At 45.7% G+C, this 20721-nt stretch overlaps 1 protein-coding gene across 1 annotated transcript in view; it reads left to right on the top strand.

Moving 5' to 3' along the window:
- LOC134611443 (glyoxylate reductase/hydroxypyruvate reductase-like) overlaps positions 1 to 20721 on the top strand; it is a 76052-nt gene that overhangs the window by 8237 nt on the left and 47094 nt on the right. Inside the window, exons 2-5 of the mRNA XM_063455328.1 lie at positions 2614 to 2744; positions 6096 to 6168; positions 10051 to 10167; positions 20369 to 20457. Coding sequence (XP_063311398.1) covers positions 2614 to 2744; positions 6096 to 6168; positions 10051 to 10167; positions 20369 to 20457 — 410 coding nt within the window. The remainder of the gene's footprint in view (positions 1 to 2613; positions 2745 to 6095; positions 6169 to 10050; positions 10168 to 20368; positions 20458 to 20721) is intronic.

Genomic DNA, 20721 nt, shown 5'->3' with positions numbered 1-20721 from the left:
GGGGAGGGGTATAGAACTTCCTGCATTCGCGTTACCTCTTCCTGTAGGGAAGTAAGGGGGCGGCAAAGGGATCTCGGACTCAGGGGGCGTGTCCAAAATGGGCCTAACCACAGTCCTAGTGGACAAACAAGTCCTGGCCACCATGAGGCGACATTGCTCCTCGTGGCATATCTGAATCCATTTTGGCGAGTCATTTACGGCCTGTCTCCAACAATCAATATATGGAAACGGCCCGTAAAGTTCAGGCCTACCCGATACAGCCACGTGTACACGCTGTATCAGGTTTGGATCCAAACTACCACGTGGCGGCCATGCCGCAACCAAAGTAGGCCACTCCCTAGTGCACAAAGTGACCAAACGTACAGGAGACATTTTAACCCCAAAATCACATGTTTTGAATCCCTTTTTAAAATTCTTCACCATACAACCTAAGGGATCCGGAATCGTTGACTCCGACGCGCCCATACTTATCAATGGAACGTCGTTGACAACGAATACTATGCACGCGTACTATTCAACAGTCACACCCGTTTCCTCTGGCAACAGCACCACGTGGTACGGTTACCAAGTGAAACGTACACAATAACACAATAAACACTCAGGGAATTCCCGTACACACACAGCTGTTACACCAGTCACTAGATAATCAATATTATGCCCTTTGGCGAAACTATACAGTCACCCACGCTATAATTCTCTATGAATTACCCGTCTATAACACACCCCAGTAACATCGTCTTTTACAAATAGCGGTTACAGTACGGTTAGCATAGGTCAAAGCACAATTTAAGGTCACAATACAATTATTAGTGGTTATGGTGTTAAACATGCAATGGACGACAGTGATTAGTACTTATATACAGTGTCAGTAAATATACAGGGTTATGGTACCGTACACTATGATACAGCAACACACTATTAACACTCTCGCTAGACGGCTGAGCTAACAAGATACAAGATATACACTTTACTAACAATCTTTAACACATTTACAATCCCAACTAAACTATTGGCCAGTACCTTGAATGGACTACCTAAAACTATGTACACCCGTTTTGGTTAGCCACACTGCCCAAGCACCACATATAGCGAGCTAGAGGACCGAATTTACACAGACGCCTCTTAGTCGATTACTATCAAAAATCTAGTGGGTTCCAAATTTACACGCCTTCCCACTTAGCCAAGATAGGTTGAGAGCTAGCGAACCGAATTTACACAGGCGCCGCTTAGTCTCCCGGTCCCTCCAACCTAGCGAACGTAATATACACCCTAGAACGCTAGTCTAGACAAGACACCGGTGTCCGGCTAGGGCTATTTACACAGGACCCCGCCTGACTAACCAAATCAAACGGTCTTACTAAAGAGCGTTCGATTGAGCGGTGCGCCTTCGCTCCTTCCCTCCGACAGAGGGGGCAGATTCCATACACAATTCAAACCCCTTATGGGCCTACCGCACAATCGGTATACCCCTAGTGGGTCTGCCGTCTAAAACAGCAGTTGTCTTACCTCCTCGTTCCTGAACCTGAGTTCACACTCATCGACGGGGACACCCCAGCACTTCTTACGTAGAGGCCGATGATCTCCTGGACAACAGACCAGTGGCGCCGAGACGAAGGGAGGTCCACGCAGAAGTTCAGGGGTGCAGCCGTAGAGAACGTGGGCAAAGATAGACCGTCTCACGCCTCTGCCTCTCAGCTACCGTTGAACGATGAGCTTCCCGGCCAATGCACCAAATGATACCGGAGAAACTGACGGAAGCCAAGCACAGAGAGATGGACACAGGTTTCTTCAGGAAGGAAGAGATTCTTTATTGGATCACCGATCGGGACTCAGAGGGACTAATGTCACCAAAATACAGCAAGTTCTGAGCCCCGGACAATAGTGCAGGCTCCTTATATAGGCACATAACTCCTCCCATATTAAGCTCCACCCGCACATTCTCTTGACCAATCAATACAAATAAGAATTAACTTCCTGCTTGACCGCATGGCTTGTCCAGCACAATGGAGGAGGGGAATACTATATCCTGTATTCTTGCACATGCTCCGTACACTACTGATCGTATCTTGCCTCGTGCAACCAACTGATCGATACGTCAGCATATGCACGTACACATGCCACGTGGTAATCTCGGCCTACTAAATTTATTTTTACCGGGATTCCACCACAATTTGACCTATAAACATTGCTGTAGAGTGCGGTATGGCACCATTTATATGTAGGGGATAGAATGGATCTCTGCAGAAAACAATCTCTTAGCAGGGTGAAAACCAGCAAAAGAGCAAAGAGAAAGGTAAGCGGGAGTTTATTTCTAAAAAATATATATATTGGCTAAAAATTCTAAATCCTTTGCTAATAGACAGACTTAAAAGATACACAGCATTGCAAGCTGGGGGTCCATGACACACTCACTAGGGGTGAATTGCTACTTGTCAGGGCTCAAAATATTATGCACCAGTGGCTAATGGGTGAGTGGACATTTTAAGCCCTGTTAATGTGTTTGCATGTCACATAATAAGCTAATTTTATAGTGATATTTTTCTGAAGATACAAGAATAACAGATCTACTAGTTCTTGAGATTAAATATTGCATTTGCTTAATTTGCTTACTAGCTGTGAGATTGAGCAATGGGACTCGGATGATCCTGTTCCACGTTCTGAACTACTCAAGAAGGTGTCTGGAATCCAGGGATTGTACTGTCTTTTGACTGAGAAGATTGACAAAGAGCTCCTAGATGCTGCAGGTAAATAGTAATACTCTATATTTTCATAAACCTAATAACTGTATACTAACATCCAGTGACTAGAACACAGAAAACATAAAAAAAAAAGTCAGACCTGCATGGTCTTGCAAGCTAATAATGGAGCAGGAGATAGGAAATCATGAATTTAACAGAATTTGCAATAAAGAAAGTGTAAACATTAGATGACTCTTTATAGGAAGTTTTTTAGGAAGGCTGTGAAAGTCATGCATGGAGGTGTGCCTAGGGCTGCATAAACAAAGTGATTTATCTCCTAAATGGCAGAGAATTGAGCAGTGAGACTGCAGGGGCATGATCTATTCAACAAAACGGGTTTATTAAGCTAAAGTCTTCCGGACAGCCACTAGAGGCGCATCTGCGACGCTGGAGGCGAATTTCACCTCCATCACGCAGAGCGTCCATAGGAAAGCATTGAGAAATGCTTTCCTATGGACTCTTTGAATGCGCGTGCGGCACTTGCCGTGCATGCGCATTTGGCTCCAGTGACGTCAGACGGGGGAGCTGACGTTGGACGGGGAGGAGAGGTCACCAGCACTGAGGGAGCCCGGCGCTGGAATAAGGTAAGCTGCTGAAGGCGTTTTAACCCCTTCAGCGCCACGGGAGGGGGCTTTGTTTTCCTGACACTATAGTGATCCTTTAAGCCTTCGGACCCTTGACATATTCACACTGTTACTATTTGACCAAGTTCATAAGATTGTATCTATGTAGGATACAAGGTCTGTTACATATTGCCGCACTTTTTGACTCAGGCTTATATTAGTTGCTAATGAAGTGGAGATTCTTGTATTTATCGTCTATATACTCTGCTTATACCCTCCTTAATGCGCGTAATGACACTCTTGCAGATTATTCTTTTCTTTTAATTATCTTTAGGCTGACAACCTCTAGATATATAAACTTCCACATTTTTCTTTCTTTTCATCATGGCTATGCCATTATTATAAATTATATTTATTACAGGTTACGTTTATCTTCAGGTGAACAGGGCAGTTTTTTTCACTGCACTTGTTTCATTTTTTTCTGGTATATAATATCCTGTGACCTACCAGACACGTCCGAACATATATTATATTGTAAAATCAATAATGAGACCTCCATTTAAATCCACTTACGGTAATATGTGTCCACTATTTAATGCATATCAATGCTAAATATAAAATCTATTCACAATGTGTACAGAATCTTCAAATGCAGTATGATCATTTAAAGTCATTTTAGGTATGTCCTTTGTTTGTCCTCTTTAAGAAGGTTAAAGGACATTCATTATTGTAAAATAATTGCATATACCTGAACATCAGCTAAATGCCAAATAGTCAAATATTTGCCCAGCTATAGTTTGCAATCTAGAGGGGAATGGACATGGAACTATTATCTGCAATAGAAAAATGCAGCCTCATTTACTAGAGCCTGACATGTTAAAATCTGGTATTATAGCAAAGGTACACCAAAAATGCTATATACTAACTGATGCCATTATTATAAATTATGTGAAAAGTAAATGATATGGCTTCATACCAAACCAAAAAAACAGTGATGCCATTTGCTATTTACTTAATGCCTTTGCAATTTTGTTGAGGGGGAAAAAAAACTTTTTTTTGGCGTAAAAGCTATGCTAAGTGAGACCATGCTATCTGCTACACTTAAAGGGTTAAGGTCTTGAAGTGGTTCAAGTTATATCCTGTGGTCTCACACATCCCAGCATCATGTTATTTTGTGTGTATGTGTGTGTGTTTTTTTTTTTTATTATTGTTTTGGCTTATTAATAGCAGTGAACAGGAACAAAGTGTTGCTGTTTGTAGTTATTACAGAACTTCTGCATTGGAAAAAACAACATTAGCAAACATTTATTTGAAGCAAGCAGAGCATATAAACACGCAACAGCAGTTTTGTGTTTATATTGCTTTGCAGACTAGGGCAAAACCTTAAAATCATACACATTTACACCATTTTATTTTTATCTTATTTGTTTAGCCTTAAAGGACCACTCTAGGCACCCAGACCACTTCAGCTTAATGAAGTGGTCTGGGTGCCAGGTCCAGCTAGGGTTAACCCATTTTTTATTTTTTTATAAACATAGCAGTTTCAGAGAAACTGCTATGTTTATTAATGGGTTAAGCCTTCCCCCAAATCCTCTAGTGGCTGTCTCATTGACAGCCGCTAGAGGCGCTTGCGTGATTCTCACTGTGAAAATTACAGTGAGAGCACGCAAGCGTCCATAGGAAAGCATTGTAAATGCATTCCTATGCGACCGGCTGAATGCGCGCAGCTCTTGCCGCGCGTGCGCATTCAGCCGACAGGGCGGAACGGAGGAGGATCGGAGGCAGAGAGCTCCCCGCCCAGCGCTGGAAAAAGGTAAGTTTTACCCCTTTTCCCCTTTCCAGAGCTGGGCGGGAGGGGGTCCCTGAGGGTGGGGGCACCCTCAGGGCACTCTAGTGCCAGGAAAACTAGTATGTTTTCCTGGCACTAGAGTGGTCCTTTAATACAGTTATACGGGAAGTGAAATGTTTTAGACAGTATATAATGTACTTTACCTTTCAATATTTCATATTCAGGGTCTGTAATGATAGTATATGCAGTAGATGTGACAAAAATGGATAATTAAAATGGGTCAAATATCTTGTAGTACAGCTTACTAAAAATTGCACTATTTTAGTATAATGCCCACATACAGTAAATACAGCTAAATTGTATATACAATGCTAATAATATATAATAATATAATGATATTTTAAACTGGAATACTAATACAGGCCTCAATTGAATAAACTTTTCAAATGATTCAATGCACTGCATTTGCAGGAATGGTGCCTTGAACCTTGTAAAATATTTGAAAAGTAGGTAAATGTGACCTACCTATACCCAATGTAGAGATAAGTGAAACTGTATTTGCTCAAATTATTGTTTAAGACCAGACCATTATTTGATTTATTTACTGTTGGAATCCAATTTCATTGTCCATTGTCATTGTGGCACATGCATTTTAAGGTGAGGAAAGAGGTTCCAGTCCATACTCCTTACATGTTATTAGATCCTTCCCGAAAGTCTGGACTATGATGAACATATGATAATACGTGCATGCTGACAGTATAAGGTGGGTAGGAGCAGTAAGAGAACCATTGCTATTGGGATTCTAAGGCATCACTTTATTAAAGAGTTCCAAGGATAAAACAAAAAAGGAAAGTTGAAAAAGGACAGTCCTGCCTAGTGCCATTCATCTAGTGGGACGGTCCCCTTTCCTGTTTATGTAGAAAACAAGTACAGATAGATTACAGTAATTCACAATTATGATTCCTGTTATCACGTCATATTATTTATATTTTTGTGTCTCCATAGGTCCAAGCCTGAAAGTAGTCAGCACCATGTCGGTAGGATATGATCATATATGCCTTGAAGAATTAAAAAAACGGTAAATATTCAAAATGTTTTTTCTATATGAAATTGTTACACAACTCAAGAACATTCAAGTGTGATCTACAATTTATAGACGGTGCATACAGCCATCTTTTTTGCCATGGCCCACTCTCTGCTCTGCAGAGGTGTATCACAGCAACTGCAGTGCATGTTCTGTAGCTGCTGTGATTGAGTAGGCGGCAGTACCGCATATTGGAGTGTTTTCTGCTTTCTTTTTTTTTTCTGTTAGTTTTTGGCATTATTGAAAAAAAAACTGGTCTTTTTTCTTAATATCAATCCTGTAGAAAATAGCTGAAATAAATGATTGGCCTTACTGAAATCATTGAGTGGCCGTGCGTGTAAGTTGGCTATAAGGTGTATCTGTGTTCAGGGCCGCCATCAGGGGGTGACAACCATAACGGTTGTCACGGGCCCGGCGGCCCTGGGGGGCCCGGCCGCCCGGGCCCCACGTGTAGCGCATGCTGATGGGGCCCATCGGGTGGCCCACTCACTTAGGGCCACCCCATGGGCCCTGTATCTTCAGGGGCCCGGTCAGCGCTGCGGCCGTGCAATAACGCGACCGGGCCCCTTTAAAAAAAAATCCCAACCGCAAAGTACTGCTGGGAGGAAGTGGCCGTCACTTCCTCCCAGCTCCCTCACCTCCCCTCAGCACCGCGCGGGAGGCAAGAAAGACAGGCCGCAGCCCGCAGGAGCCACGCCGACTCCCATCAGCCACAGCCTAACACCTGCAAATAAAGGTAAGAAAAATTAGCTGTATTTGTGTATGTATGTCTGTGTGTATGTTAGAATGTCTGTATGTATGTTAGAATGTCTGTGTGTATGTTAGAATGTCTGTGTGTATGTCAGAATGTCTGTGTGTATGTCAGTATGTCTGTGTGTGTTAGAATGTCTGTATGTATGTTAGAATGTCTGTATGTATGTTAGAATGTCTGTGTGTATGTTAGAATGTCTGTGTGTATGTCAGTATGTCTGTGTGTATGTCAGTATGTCTGTGTGTATGTCAGAATGTCTGTGTGTATGTCAGAATGTCTGTGTGTATGTCAGTATGTCTGTGTGTGTTAGAATGTCTGTATGTATGTTAGAATGTCTGTATGTATGTTAGAATGTCTGTGTGTATGTCAGAATGTCTGTGACTGTCTGTGTGTGTATGTCAGTATGTCAGTATGTCTATATGAATGTATGCCAGTATGAATTAATGTATGTCTGTGTGTATGTATGTGATGTCGGTGTATGTGTGTGTAAGTCCTCATGCATGTGTGTCTGTATGTATGTATGTTAGTATGTGTCTATCTGTCACCAGTGGCGTACACATGACCCATGGGGCCCGGTGCGAAAATTGATCCATGGGCCCCCCCCCAACCCCCCGCGCTTACTCTGGCGGACCGGGGCCGCAACACATTGCGGCGGGCACCTGGTCGCAGGGTGTGCAGGGCTGCGAACCCTGCGACCGCGGTATGTACGCCAGTGCATACAGATGCACACACTTAAAGGACCACTACAGACACCCAGATCACATCAGCTCAATGAAGTGGTCTGGGTGTCAGGTCCCTCTGGTTTTAACCCTGCAGCTGAAAACATAGCAGTTTCAGAGAAACTGCTATGTTTCACTGAGGGTTAATCCAGCCTCTAGTGGCTGTCTCACTGACAGCCGCTAGAGGCGCTTCCGCGATTCTAAGACACTGAACGTCCATAGAAAAGCATTGAGTAATGCTTTCCTATGGGCGGTTTGAATGCGTGCGCGGCTCTTGCCGCGCATGCGCATTCGGAGCTGAGAAGCGGAGGGTTCCCCTGCGCCAAGGGAGTCCGGCGCTGGAGAAAGGTAAGTGCTGAAGACACACACACACTCTCACGAACAGACGCATACACACTAGCTAACAGACACACACACATTTACTGACAGAGACACACTCAGCGACAGACATACATACACACTCACTTACAAAACATACACTCTCACTGACAAACACACACTCACTAACAGACATCAAACAGACTCACTAACACACACACAAACACACTCAGTAACAGACACACAGAGTAACACAATCACTGACACTCACTAGCAGACACACACTCACTCACTGACACTAGCAGACACACACACTCTAACACACACACAAACACACACAGTAACAGACACACACAGTAACACACTCACTGACACTCCCTAGCAGACACAAACACTAACACACACACTCACACTAACACACACTAACACACACTAACACTCTCACACACACACACACACACACACTCACACTAACACTCACACACACACACACACTCACTCACACTCACACTTACACACACACACTCACACTTACACACACACACTCACACTAACACTAACACACACTAACACTCACACACTAACACTCACACACTAACACTCACACACTAACACTCACACTAACACACACTAACACTTACACACACTCACACTAACACTAACACACACTAACACACACTAACACACACTAACACACACACACACACACACACACACACTAACGTTTTTTTGTATTTAATCCCCCCAGCCTCCTTACCTTTTGGAGTGCTGAGGGGATTCCCTGGGGTCCAGTGGTGCTGCTGGGCTCCTGGGGGTCCGGTCACCCGGCGGGCAGTCAGGCTGGCGGGCGCGCGAGGGAGCACTCTCCCCTGAGTGCTTCCTCTTCAGCTCCCTCGCGCGCCGCGTACTGATACCGGCGCCGGAAGATGACGTCATCTTCCGGCGCCGGCATCCCTACGCGGTGCGCGAGGGAGCTGAAGAGGAAGCACTCAGGGGAGAGTGCTCCCTCGCGCGCCTGCAGGACCGGCCAGCCGGGTGGCAGCAGGGCCAGCCTCGGGGGGGCCCGGAGGTGGCCGGCTCTAGGGCCCCCCAGGAGAAGAGGCTGGCCCAGTGGCTACATACCGGGTCGCAGGGGCGGCCGGGCCCCCTGGTGGGCCGGGCCCGGTCGCAGCCGCGACCCCTGCGACCCTGGTATGTATGCCACTGTCTGTCACTATGTATGCCTGTGTGTCTGTATATGTGTGTATGTCTCAGTATGTGTGTGTCAGTACGTATGCCTATATGCGTGTATTTCTGTTTCAGTATGTGTGTCTGTTAGTATGTATTTTTGTGTGTGTGTGTGTCTGTGTCCTTTTGTATCAGTGTGTGTTTTTGTGTCTGTGTGTATTCCTGTGGGCGGGATTTGGAGGCGGACCCTGTGGGCGGGATTGGAGGCGGGCCCCAGGGGGCCCAGACCCTGAGCTGAGTTAGGGGCCCCAAAATTTCTGGTGGCGGCCCTGTCTGTGTTTTGCATTTTTATCACATTTGAATTTTTTGAAACCATAATCAATAATGTTTGAGGCAAGTAACAAGCTTAACCAGCTGATGTTGTGAGGACAATAGAGGGCAAAGCATCTTTCCGTGGGCAGCATTAAAAGGGGTTACTTACTCCATCTACATGGTGCAAACTAAATCAGAGCTTCACAACCATTTATGGACCAAGGCTCACTTCCATAAGAGACGAATTTACAAGACAGCTTATAAATGTCACATTTACTGAAATAGGCTTGTTAGTTGTAATGAATTGCCTGGTGGAATCCCTATTTTCATGCTGACCCTTATATAAAAATAAATGAATTAATGATTGCATTCAGCCTATTGTGAGTGTAAAGTTGGTGCGTTTGTAGCAATTGTGGTTGCATCAGGGACACCGTGACATACTTTTGAAAATCACATCCCTAAAGCCTTGCTTAAACAGTAAGAAATATATATGGCATTAAGAAGTGTATATTTGACTCAATATTTGATAAAAAAAAAATTACCAAAAAATATTGCACGTATATTATTGATGATTATATAACATAAAATGTACATGTTTTCATTTACCAGACGGATCAGAGTTGGATTTACACCAGATGTGCTTACAGAGGCTGTAGCAGAACTGACGGTTGCACTGTTGCTGGCAACTTCTCGAAGACTTATCGAGGCTGTGGATGAGGCAAAAAAGTATTGAGAATTCCTTAATTACAAATATTGTTTCTTGCAGACCTTTAAAATGTACTTTTAAAACAGCACTTACCATAGCTTTAAACATAAAACTTGCAAAGGCTCCCAAAGGCTGATGAGTTTGGACTAGTGCATGTGAAATCATCATCTTCATCATCATCTTCTGTAATGGCGATTTCTATGTGTTTTTCCCTTTAAATTATTTTTTTTATTTAATATTTTTGCAGTGCATAAGGTAAGTACATACGTGCCTGAGGTACCCCGACAGCAATACTCTGGCTTCTTAGCTCGCTTAACATACAGGGTAATGGATTTAACATGCACTATTTTATATTATGAGTGACACGTTTGAAATTGTATAGTCATAGCATGGGTTGATCAAGTAATACAGATATAACAGATGTAACAGATAAAACATGGATGAACTGCTTGAATTACTGAGTTACATACTAGATAGGTCACATTTATTTTGACATAGTGTGGTTGCACCTTTGCATGTACCTTGTGGGACATAATCTTTGCAGGCTGTATTTGCGATAGTGTAAAGGTACTTGTTTGTCGATTGGGTTGTTTGGTTGGGCTTCAGGCTTGGGTTGCCACGGGCACTGAGCGGGGGCTCAAGCTTATTGCTCCCCTTGGCGGGTCTGTTAGCCGGTGTAGCAGGTGTGGGGGCCTAGTTATATTAGTGCCAGGTGAGTGTTGTGGCTTGCTTTATGTCTGGTGTTTATAGCGTAATGGGGGGTGGTCGTGTAGGTTTTTGCATGTGTAGCCATATGTGCTAGCTGGTATCCCTGTGGGTGCGGGTGTCAACCAGCACCACAGGCGTAGGTGTAGAGGCTCAAGCTAGCCGATTCCCTGGTTAGGTGATAGGCTTGGGGGTAACAAAAGATCTAGAGGCAGTCCCAGGAAGTCCTCCCCATAGCCCCGAGCCGTCATGGAGACATGCATCCGTTTTCCACGAACTCAAATTTTCCTGTAGGAGGCCATGTTCTTCCCTGGTCGGGAGCTGCCATGGGATCCATTGGAGTGTTGCCGGTTGTGGCGTTGAATCCTCGGCGCCGGTGGGCGATGCTTGGGGTTTAATCCCCAGGAGGTCTTCAGCCCGAATGGGCATATCGGGTGAGGCTGTGTTCGTGAGTCGTCTTGAGTGCCCAGGGGGACTTACTTTTTTACCGCCCATCTTCTCTTTGCTTGTTATTTGCTGCTGGTAGTTTTTTCTGCCCTGGGGTGTCAGCTAGCCTGTCGTGGGGGCCATCACGATTAGCAAGATGGTGCTGAGTGGTAGTCTGGCTCGTTTTGCGTGTCGGCTCTGTCTTTGCCCTCACACGTGGCCATGGATGCTCTGCCATCTTGGGGTGAACCACTTTGCGGCTTGGTTGATGCCCGATGTTTGGGCCTGGCGGACTCTGATCGTGTTCGCCCATGTGGACCGGGATAACCCCCACCGGTCCAAGGTGGGGGGAGGGCAGCCAAACGCCGTTCGGAGACCTGGGAGAGCGGCCTTCTCTTACCAGCTCAAGCCCGGTAGGCCTCAAACCTCGATCGGGTTACTCCGGTACCGTGCTGGGTCGATGCTGGTACCTTCTTGTTCGCCTGAAGCTTGTGGGTAGTTTGGGCACCTTTGTGGGTTAGTGGGTGCTGGTGGTACAGTGTTGGCTCCGAAAATTGAGTCTAGGCGCTGGAGCTCAGACTAGACGCGTCTGATCCGTTTGGCGGTTGGCTCCGCCCCCCCTTTTAAAATTTAAAGTAAGTGCTGGTGTTTTCAGGAACAGATGGAAAATTATTTTACTCTGAATCCTTTCATCAGAAAATCCAAAGAGCTTTGAATGAACTGAATTTCGTCCATGTTCTGGTTCGGTTTGCATATTTTTATTGTAAATGAAATTTAGACAACCAGATTTTATTTTTTAACCTCTAACTCCTTGCCATTGAGCTTTTAAAAATGGCAGCGGCGGGGAGCTGCTGCTTCCTTCCAATACCCCGACTGGTAAAAAAAAACTAATAAAAATATATGAGGTCAATATGGACTCCATGTTAATATAAGGGCAGTATAAAAACCTCACGGGTAGGGGCATGTCTGCTGAACAGCATCTAATGCTGCTCACTGTCATTAAAAATTAGTGATTGGGTTGCTATTGCTGCTAATTCAGTAAAAGTGGTGCCAGACCCAGGTCCCCTGCACACCTACAATGGTTCTTTAAACGGTTCTTGTACTCAAAAGAATAATCATGAGCAAATTGCATGGATTAATTTTTATCCACAAGCAATTTGTTTTTTGATTCTTTCGGGGCAAAATTGTATTAGTTCATTGGTGTTTTGTACGAATGAACTAACTGGCCCTCTTTGGGATTTTATTTTCTATTGTCTGTAATTAGGTATGGTAAAACGATAATATTTCACCTTTGAGATAGATTTCTCTATTTATGTACTGGTTCTATATCATAATATTTAAGAATATAGGTATATATTAACCACAGACATATATTATTTATAGTCACATATTGATGAACTAGTTACTGGAACATATCTCGTTGGGAGGTGTTTCAGGCAGCTTGACGTTACACGGAAAGTCTCAGTGCCCCGCTCATGTAGCGAGCTGTTGCTCTCAGCATAGTTCAACCTACCCCACTTGCGGGCCATGCTGGGGTTATCTCTGTGTGGCATCCGACTTCTATTTCAGGGCTCTTTGGTTGACCGTGTCCCGGCAGGCATCCTGGGAGGGTGTTGTGGTGGAGCTGTGACCGCTCAGATCCTCCAGCCTGGGTTATTGCGGAAGTCACTTCCCTGTGTCCACGGGTCCCTATACCATTCGTGGTGGGACTGTGGGCCCTCCACAGCCTCACTCTCCCGAAGCCCCTCTGGGTGTGTGGACAGTGGGTCAGATTTTGGTCCGGTATGCCTCCCTGCCCAGAAGGATTTGTTGCTCCAAGCGGTTACATGGGTTCGCTGTCAGTTATGCTGGGTTGGGTGCGGTATCGTTGGCCCTGTGTACGCTGTAGTTGTTTCACAGCGGCCATTTTGTGCCCTCCTAGTGGATGCTGTGATGAACGCCATTCCAGCTTGTGCCAGAATGCTGTGAAGATTTCGTCTAGCCATGCTGTATAATCGGCTTGGTCGGTAAGGCTATTAATTGGTTTCTCCATGCTCTCAGTCCCAGGGGCACCCTGAGACTGTTGGGTTTCAGGCTGTGTTGCGAAGGTAGTCGTCCCCAGCGAGGACCGGGATATCCAGAGTGGGGGAAAGAGGGGTAGCAGGGCTGTGTTAATTTCTCGGCTGCATCTCTCAGGCTTCAGGCTCGGCTCCAGATTAGGCCGCGTGGCTGGTTCAGGTGTTTTCATTGCGTGTCGGTGCAGGACAGGTATCATTCCGTTCCTCGTGTTGTCCTGCATCGCTCTCTGGGCACCGTGTGCTGCTGGCATTATTAGTTGATTCAGGATTAGCGTTTCTGTGTCCGCTGGTGCAGGAGCTCTCAGAGAGCACGACCGGCCTTCTTGGCTGTCATGCCCCGCCCCCCTTTCATACCTTATTTGTATTCCTCCTCAACACCTTCTATGTTTGTGCTATACCTAGAAAGACAGCAGAACATTTATTTCTACTGGCTAGGCCAATGATATTCTAGATTATACCTGACTCTGAACCTGCATTTATAAAGTTCTTGATGCTGAACAATAATTATGATAAGTAGTGATGTCGCGAACACAAAATTTTCAGGTCGCGAACGGCGAACACGAACTTCCGCAAACGTTTGCGAACCGGCGAACCGCCATAGACTTCAATGGGCAGGCGAATTTTAAAACCCCCAGGGACTCTTTCTGGCCACAATAGTGATGGAAAAGTTGTTTCAAGGGGACTAACACCTGGACTGTGGCATGCCGGAGGGGGATCCATGGCAAAACTCCCATGGAAAATTACACAGTTGATGCAGAGTCTGGTTTTAATCCATAAAGGGCATAAATCACCTAACATTCCTAAATCACAATGGATATGGATTGACACCTGACATATGACATATTGACACCTTGACATATGGATTGACACCTGTCCTCAGAGACCCTGATACACACTGACACAGAGCAGAATAGGGACTGTTCCCCCTACATAGGGTCACTTGGCAGATATGGATTGACACCTATCCTAAGGATCCCTGATACACACTGACACAGAGCAGAATAGGAACTGTTCCCCCTACATAGGGTCACTTGGCAGATATGGATTGACACCTGTCCTCAGAGACCCTGATACACACTGACACAGAGCAGAATAGGGACTGTTCCCCTTACATAGGGTCACTTGGCAGATATGGATTGACACCTGTCCTCAGGTACCCTGATACACACTGACACAGAGCAGAATAAGGACTGTTCCCCCTACATAGGGTCACTTGGCAGATATGGATTGACACCTGTCCTCAGAGACCCTGATACACACTGACACATAGCAGAATAGGGAATATTCACTAAATGCCAAACATTGTTATACAGGGGAATATTCAGTAAATAAGGATAAGGGGGGGACCTACTGTCCTCCCCCCTCGGCCCCCACCCCTGCGCGGTGGGTGGGGGCCATAAATCACAATAGGGGAGACCTACTGTCCTCCCGCCCGCCCCCACCCGTGAGTGGTGGGTGGGGGCAATAAAAATAATGAGGGGGGGACCTACTGTATGATGTAGTGTAAGGGTTACGCCCGCTTCACAGTGACAGACCAAACTCCCCGTTTAACGCACCGCAAACAACCGCAAACAATCCATTTGCACAACCGCAAACTCCCCATTTGCACAAAGTTGGATACCAATCTAGCCATGTCCGTTCCTTGTCCTCACTGATGTCATTGAAGGTCTCTTCCTCCACCCAGCCACGTACAACACCAAGGGTCCCTGAGTATGCTAATAAACTGAAAAAAGAAAAAATCTCCCAAGAAGGAGATCTAAAACTGGCATAGGAAAAGGTTAGACAACTATAATAAAGTGATACCTACAAATCCTAGTGAGCATAGGTGTATAATAGAGGGAGAAAGGCAAAGCAGAGTAATGCTTCCTAATACCGTGGTTAGTACCCTTTGTTAAAGTAAATTGAGTAATGAACAAAAGTCTTTATTGTATCATTTATAAATAACAAAGGGATACTATACTCATTCCCCTATAGTGGCTAATTGTGTAATAATGGTAATACTATTACCTATTATATAATATTGGCAGGGGCAAGGAAATTCCCTCTAAGTAGATGGGTATAGGCAGAGAGTTTGGAGACCGGAGTGATAAAGTGTCAATAAGGTGATATAAAGTTAAATGTATCACAGACACACAGCCACCCTTTCTCTTAGCTAGTTTCCAGAAATGATGGATAGGTAGAAGGGCTATAAAGGTCTAAGAAGAATCCTCTAAACTAGCCCTAATCTCCTTAAACACCTTCAAGGGTGTTCTAAGCTAAAGCTCAATCTAAACGTTTAGATGACTGCCTGATTTCCCATCACAGATGCTGGCTAGGAATAACACTGTGCAAGACAAAGAGTGGGTCTAAGTGCCCATAGTACAGTAAAGTGTCCCTAGTGAAGTGAAAAAGAGAATAACGAGCTGGCGCCCAAGAGAATAACGAGCTGGTGCCCTATCAGGGGACGTGTATATGGCATCGATTTTAGGAACCGGGAGATGGAAAAAGATGCTTGGTCGGTCCTCCTACTTCAAATTTGGGGCACTGCGCGTGCAATATAATGTGCCACCAGATAGGAATAGTACTACTTAACACACCACTCCTATCAGTTTAATCCCTGTTATGTGCCTTTTTTTTGGTTTGGTTTTTGAAGCCACAGTGCAGCACCAGAAGCCCGAAGGGCTGTGGCGATGCGTAGGACTTAAAAAGCTCCGCATGTCCTCCATCAACAACACGTCTTTAAAGCGTCCTGTCCTTGCCGGCGTGGTCGTGGGAGGAGGAGGATGACTTTCACCTCTACCCCTGTTAGATTCCCGTTGTGCTGTGACATCACCCTTATACGCTGTGTAAAGCATACTTTTTAATTTATTTTGCAAATGCTGCATCCTTTCCGACTTGTTGTAATTTGGTAACATTTCAGCCACTTTCTGCTTATACTGGGGGTCTAGTAGCGTGGACACCCAGTACAGGTCGATCTCCTTCAGCCTTTTTATACGAGGGTCCCTCAACAGGCACGACAGCATGAAAGACCCCATTTGCACAAGGTTGGATGCCAAGCTACTCATTTCCCGTTCCTCCTCCTCAGTGATCTCAATGAAGGTATGTTCTTCTCCCCAGCCACGTACAACACCACGGGTACCAGATAGGTGATAACGAGCACCCTGGGATGCCTGTTGTGGTTGGTCTTCCTCCTCCTCCTCAAAGCCACATTCTTCCTCTGACTCCTCTTCCTCACAATCCTCTTCCAGCGTTGCCGCAGGTCCAGCAAGCAATGCTGATAAGGCTGTTTCTGGTGGTGGTGTGACCACAACTCTTCCTCTTCCTCTTCACGCTCATCTACAGCCTGATCCAGCACTCTTTGCAGGGCACGCTCCAGGAAGAAAACAAATGGTATGATGTCGCTGATGGTGCCTTTGGTACGACTATCTAGGTTTGTCACCTCCTCAAAAGGACGCATGAGCCTACAGGCATTGCGCATGAGCGTCCAGTAACGTGGCAAAAAAATTCCCAGCTCCCCAGAGGCTGTCCTAGCACCCCGGTCATACCAATATTCATTAACGGCTTTTTCTTGTTGGAGCAGGCGGTCAGACATTAGGAGTGTTGAATTCCTACGTGTCGGGCTGTCGCAAATCAAGCGCCTCACTGGCATGTTGTTTCGCCGCTGGATATCTGCAAAGTGCGCCATGGCCGTGTAGGAACGCCTGAAATGGCCACACACCTTCCTGGCCTGCTTCAGGACGTCCTGTAAGCCTGTGTACTTAAGCACAAAGCGTTGTACGATCAGATTACACACATGTGCCATGCACGGCACATGTGTCAACTTGCCCAACTTCAATGCCGCCAACAAATTTGTTCCGTTGTCACAAACCACTTTGCCGATATCCAGTTGCTGCGGAGTCAGCCACTTTTCCACCTGTGCGTTCAGGGCGGACAGGAGTGCTTGTCTGGTGTGACTCTCTGCTTTCAAGCAAGTCAAACCCAAGACGGCGTGACACTGCCGTATCCGGGATGTGGAATAGTACCTGGGGAGCTGGGGGGGTGCCGTTGATGTGGAGCAAGATGCAGCAGCAGAAGAGGACTCAGCCGAGGAGGTTATGGAAGAGGATGGAGTAGGAGGAGTAGAGGAGGTGGCAGCAGGCCTGCCTGCAAGTCGTGGCGGTGTCACCAACTCCTCTGCAGAGCCACGCATTCCATGCTTGGCAGCCGTCAGCAGGTTTACCCAATGCGCAGTGTAGGTGATATACCTGCCCTGACCATGCTTTGCAGACCAGGTATCAGTGGTCAGATGGACCCTTGCCCCAACACTGTGTGCCAGACATGCCATTACTTCCTTTTGCACAATCGAGTACAGGTTGGGGATTGCCTTTTGTGCAAAGAAATTTCGGCCGGGTACCTTACACTGCGGTATCCCAATAGCCACAAATTTTTTGAACGCCTCAGACTCCACCAGCTTGTATGGTAAAAGCTGGCGGGCTAATAGTTCAGACAAGCCAGCTGTCAGACGGTGGGCAAGGGGGTGACTTTCTGACATTGACTTCTTACGCTCAAACATGTCCTTGACAGACACCTGACTGTGGGCAAATGAGCGGGAACTGCTCAAGGCAAGAGACAGAGTGGCGGATGGTTGAGAGGGGGCAAGGAGGACAGCAGTAGTTGACGTGGCTGAAGATGCTGGACCAGGAGGAGGATGGCGGCTTTGACCTTGCGTGCTACTTGTACTCATGTGTTGATCCCATAGGCGTTTGTGATGTGCGATCATGTGCCTACGCAAAGCAGTTGTACCTAGGTGGGTGTTGGACTTCCCACGACGCAGTTTCTTTTGGCACAGGTTGCAAATGGCATCGCTGTTGTCAGAGGCAGACACACAAAAAAATGCCACACTGCTGAGCTCTGCAATGACGGCATTCTGGTGGTGGACACAGCATGCGTTGATTGGCGTGCTGTCGGGCTGACCCCGGGTGCCGATGCATGCTGTCTGACTGTGCCACTAGCTCCTTGCGACGACCTCCCCCGCTTCCAACTCGTCTCCTCCTCCTCTCTGTCTCCCCATCTGAACTTTCGCCCTGTTCTTCTTCTTGCCGAGCGGGCACCCACGTGACATCCATGGACGCATCGTCATAATCACAACTCAGCAAAGGAAGCAGCAGCGGGTACAACTCAGCAAAGGAAGCAGCAGCGGGTACAACATCATCATCATCACACTGTACGTCCATGTGTGTAATGCTGCCTGACTGAGACATATCCCTGTTATCTACATCCTCTGGCAATAATGGTTGCGCATCACTCATTTCTTCAAACGGATGTGTAAATAACTCCTCTGACATACCAAGTGAAGCGGCTGTGGTGCTAGTGTTGGTGGTGGCGGCAGGCGGGTGAGTGGTATCTTGAGAGGTGCCCGAAGCTAAGCTGGAGGAGGATGGTGCGTCAAGGTTCCGAGCGGAAGCTGTAGAAGACACACCCGCTTGAAGGACACTGACTGCTATTAGCTTACAGTGAAAAACTTTTTTTCTTTTTAAAGGCACGCTATTGTGACACCAGATATGAGTGGCAAAGTGGACTGGCAGAGGTTGGCAGAGTACACGCTGAAGGCCTGACACCCGCTTGAAGGACACTGACTGCTATTAGCTTACAGTGAAAAACTTTTTTTCTTTTTAAAGGCACGCTATTGTGACACCAGATATGAGTGGCAAAGTGGACTGGCAGAGGTTGGCAGAGTACACGCTGAAGGCCTGATACCCGCTTGAAGGACACTGACTGCTATTAGCTTACAGTGAAAAACTGTTTTTCTTTTTAAAGGCACGCTATTGTGACACCAGATATGAGTGGCAAAGTGGACTGGCAGAAGTTGGCAGAGTACACGCTGAAGGCCTGACACCCAGACGCTTGCAGACAACTAACTGCTATTCAATCTATTACAGTGAAAACATTTTTTTGGTTTTTAAATGCAAGCTATTGTGGCACCAGATATGAGTGGTGGCACTGGGCAAGTGGGCACAGTATCCACTGTGAGCCTGACACAGAAGCTGGCAGGCAGACAACTGCAATTACATTAAACAGAAAAAAAAAAAAAAAAAGCAGACTGATGTTCTAGCCCTAAAAAGGGCTTTTTGGGGTGCTGTCCTTACAGCAGAGATCAGATGAGTCCTTCAGGACTGTAGTGGACACTGACTACCCTGGCCTAGCTATCCATTTCCCTATCAAATGAGCAGCAGCTACACTTTCCCTCCTCTATCTAAGAATGCAGCTTCAGAATGAATCTAAAATGGATGCTGTACAGGAGGTGGGAGGGTCTGGAAGTGAGGGTCTGCTGCTAATTTGCTGGAATGTGTCTGCTGATCGTGAGGCACAGGGTCAAAGTTTACTCAATAAAGACGAATAGGGGGAGGAACGAATCGCGCATGTGTTCGCCCGCCGTGGCGAACGCGAACACGCTATGTTCGCCAGGAACTATTCGCCAGCGAACAGTTCGGTACATCACTAATGATAAGGTTTAAGGAGTCATACATATGCAAACATGACCTTTCCTACTGTTTTTATAAAGACATGTTGACATCTAGCTCGAGTCACCTTGAACTTTCAGTCATTCTTTGTAATAATTATATAAATATAATTAATATTGAGGTTTTTTTTTTATCAATAAGAAATTATAAAACCAGAATAATTTCTAAATGGACATTCATAATTCCACAGTGACTAGGATGTTAACAGGAAAGGTATTGATGAATCATGCAATCTGTGAGGTGCAAGTCTCCATAAATAACATAGCCACCATCTTTGCATCTTCATCGTTTCCTTAAACACCACCTATCACCATATAATTGCATTCCATTGTTTTATACTGTGGCCAGCTGATGCTTTCTGCACATAATTCCAAAGTTAATCCATCTCGGTACTATTCAATATTCAAAAGGAAACGTTCACAAGGTTTGGAGAACCAACTACTACCACCACCATATTTTCCTGTGATAGTTTTTTAACATCGGCTGTACATTATAGGGATGATTTGAAAAGAATCGGCACACGGCGCTTACTTTTCTATTTATATTTTGCATAGTGGTGGATGGGGAACATGGAAGCCCCTTTGGATGTGTGGAAGTGGTCTTACAGGGAGCTCGGTTGGAATTCTTGGCTTGGGGAGGATAGGTAAGTGCACAAGATGTGCCAACACTGCCAAGCTGATAATTCTTTACGAGTGAATTCTTCTGTTGTACATGCTTATGTGAAATCTTTTCATTTCTCTAAAGTCTTTGAAAGTTATGAAACGTCCTTCACACTTTTACATGTATGAATTGTAAAGAGGCAAGTGCCATGAAACCTGTTCAAAAAAATATCATACATTTACAATGAATGCACTTAGGAAGGAAATTGCAGTTCTTAGGGAGTGATACTCATGTCAAATGTCACACA

Source organism: Pelobates fuscus, chromosome 5 (genome assembly GCF_036172605.1).
Source record: "Pelobates fuscus isolate aPelFus1 chromosome 5, aPelFus1.pri, whole genome shotgun sequence".
Classification (NCBI taxonomy): Eukaryota; Metazoa; Chordata; class Amphibia; order Anura; family Pelobatidae; genus Pelobates; species Pelobates fuscus.
The sequence above is the reverse complement of the archived record's forward strand: the minus strand, read 5'-3'. Positions and strand labels throughout refer to the sequence as shown.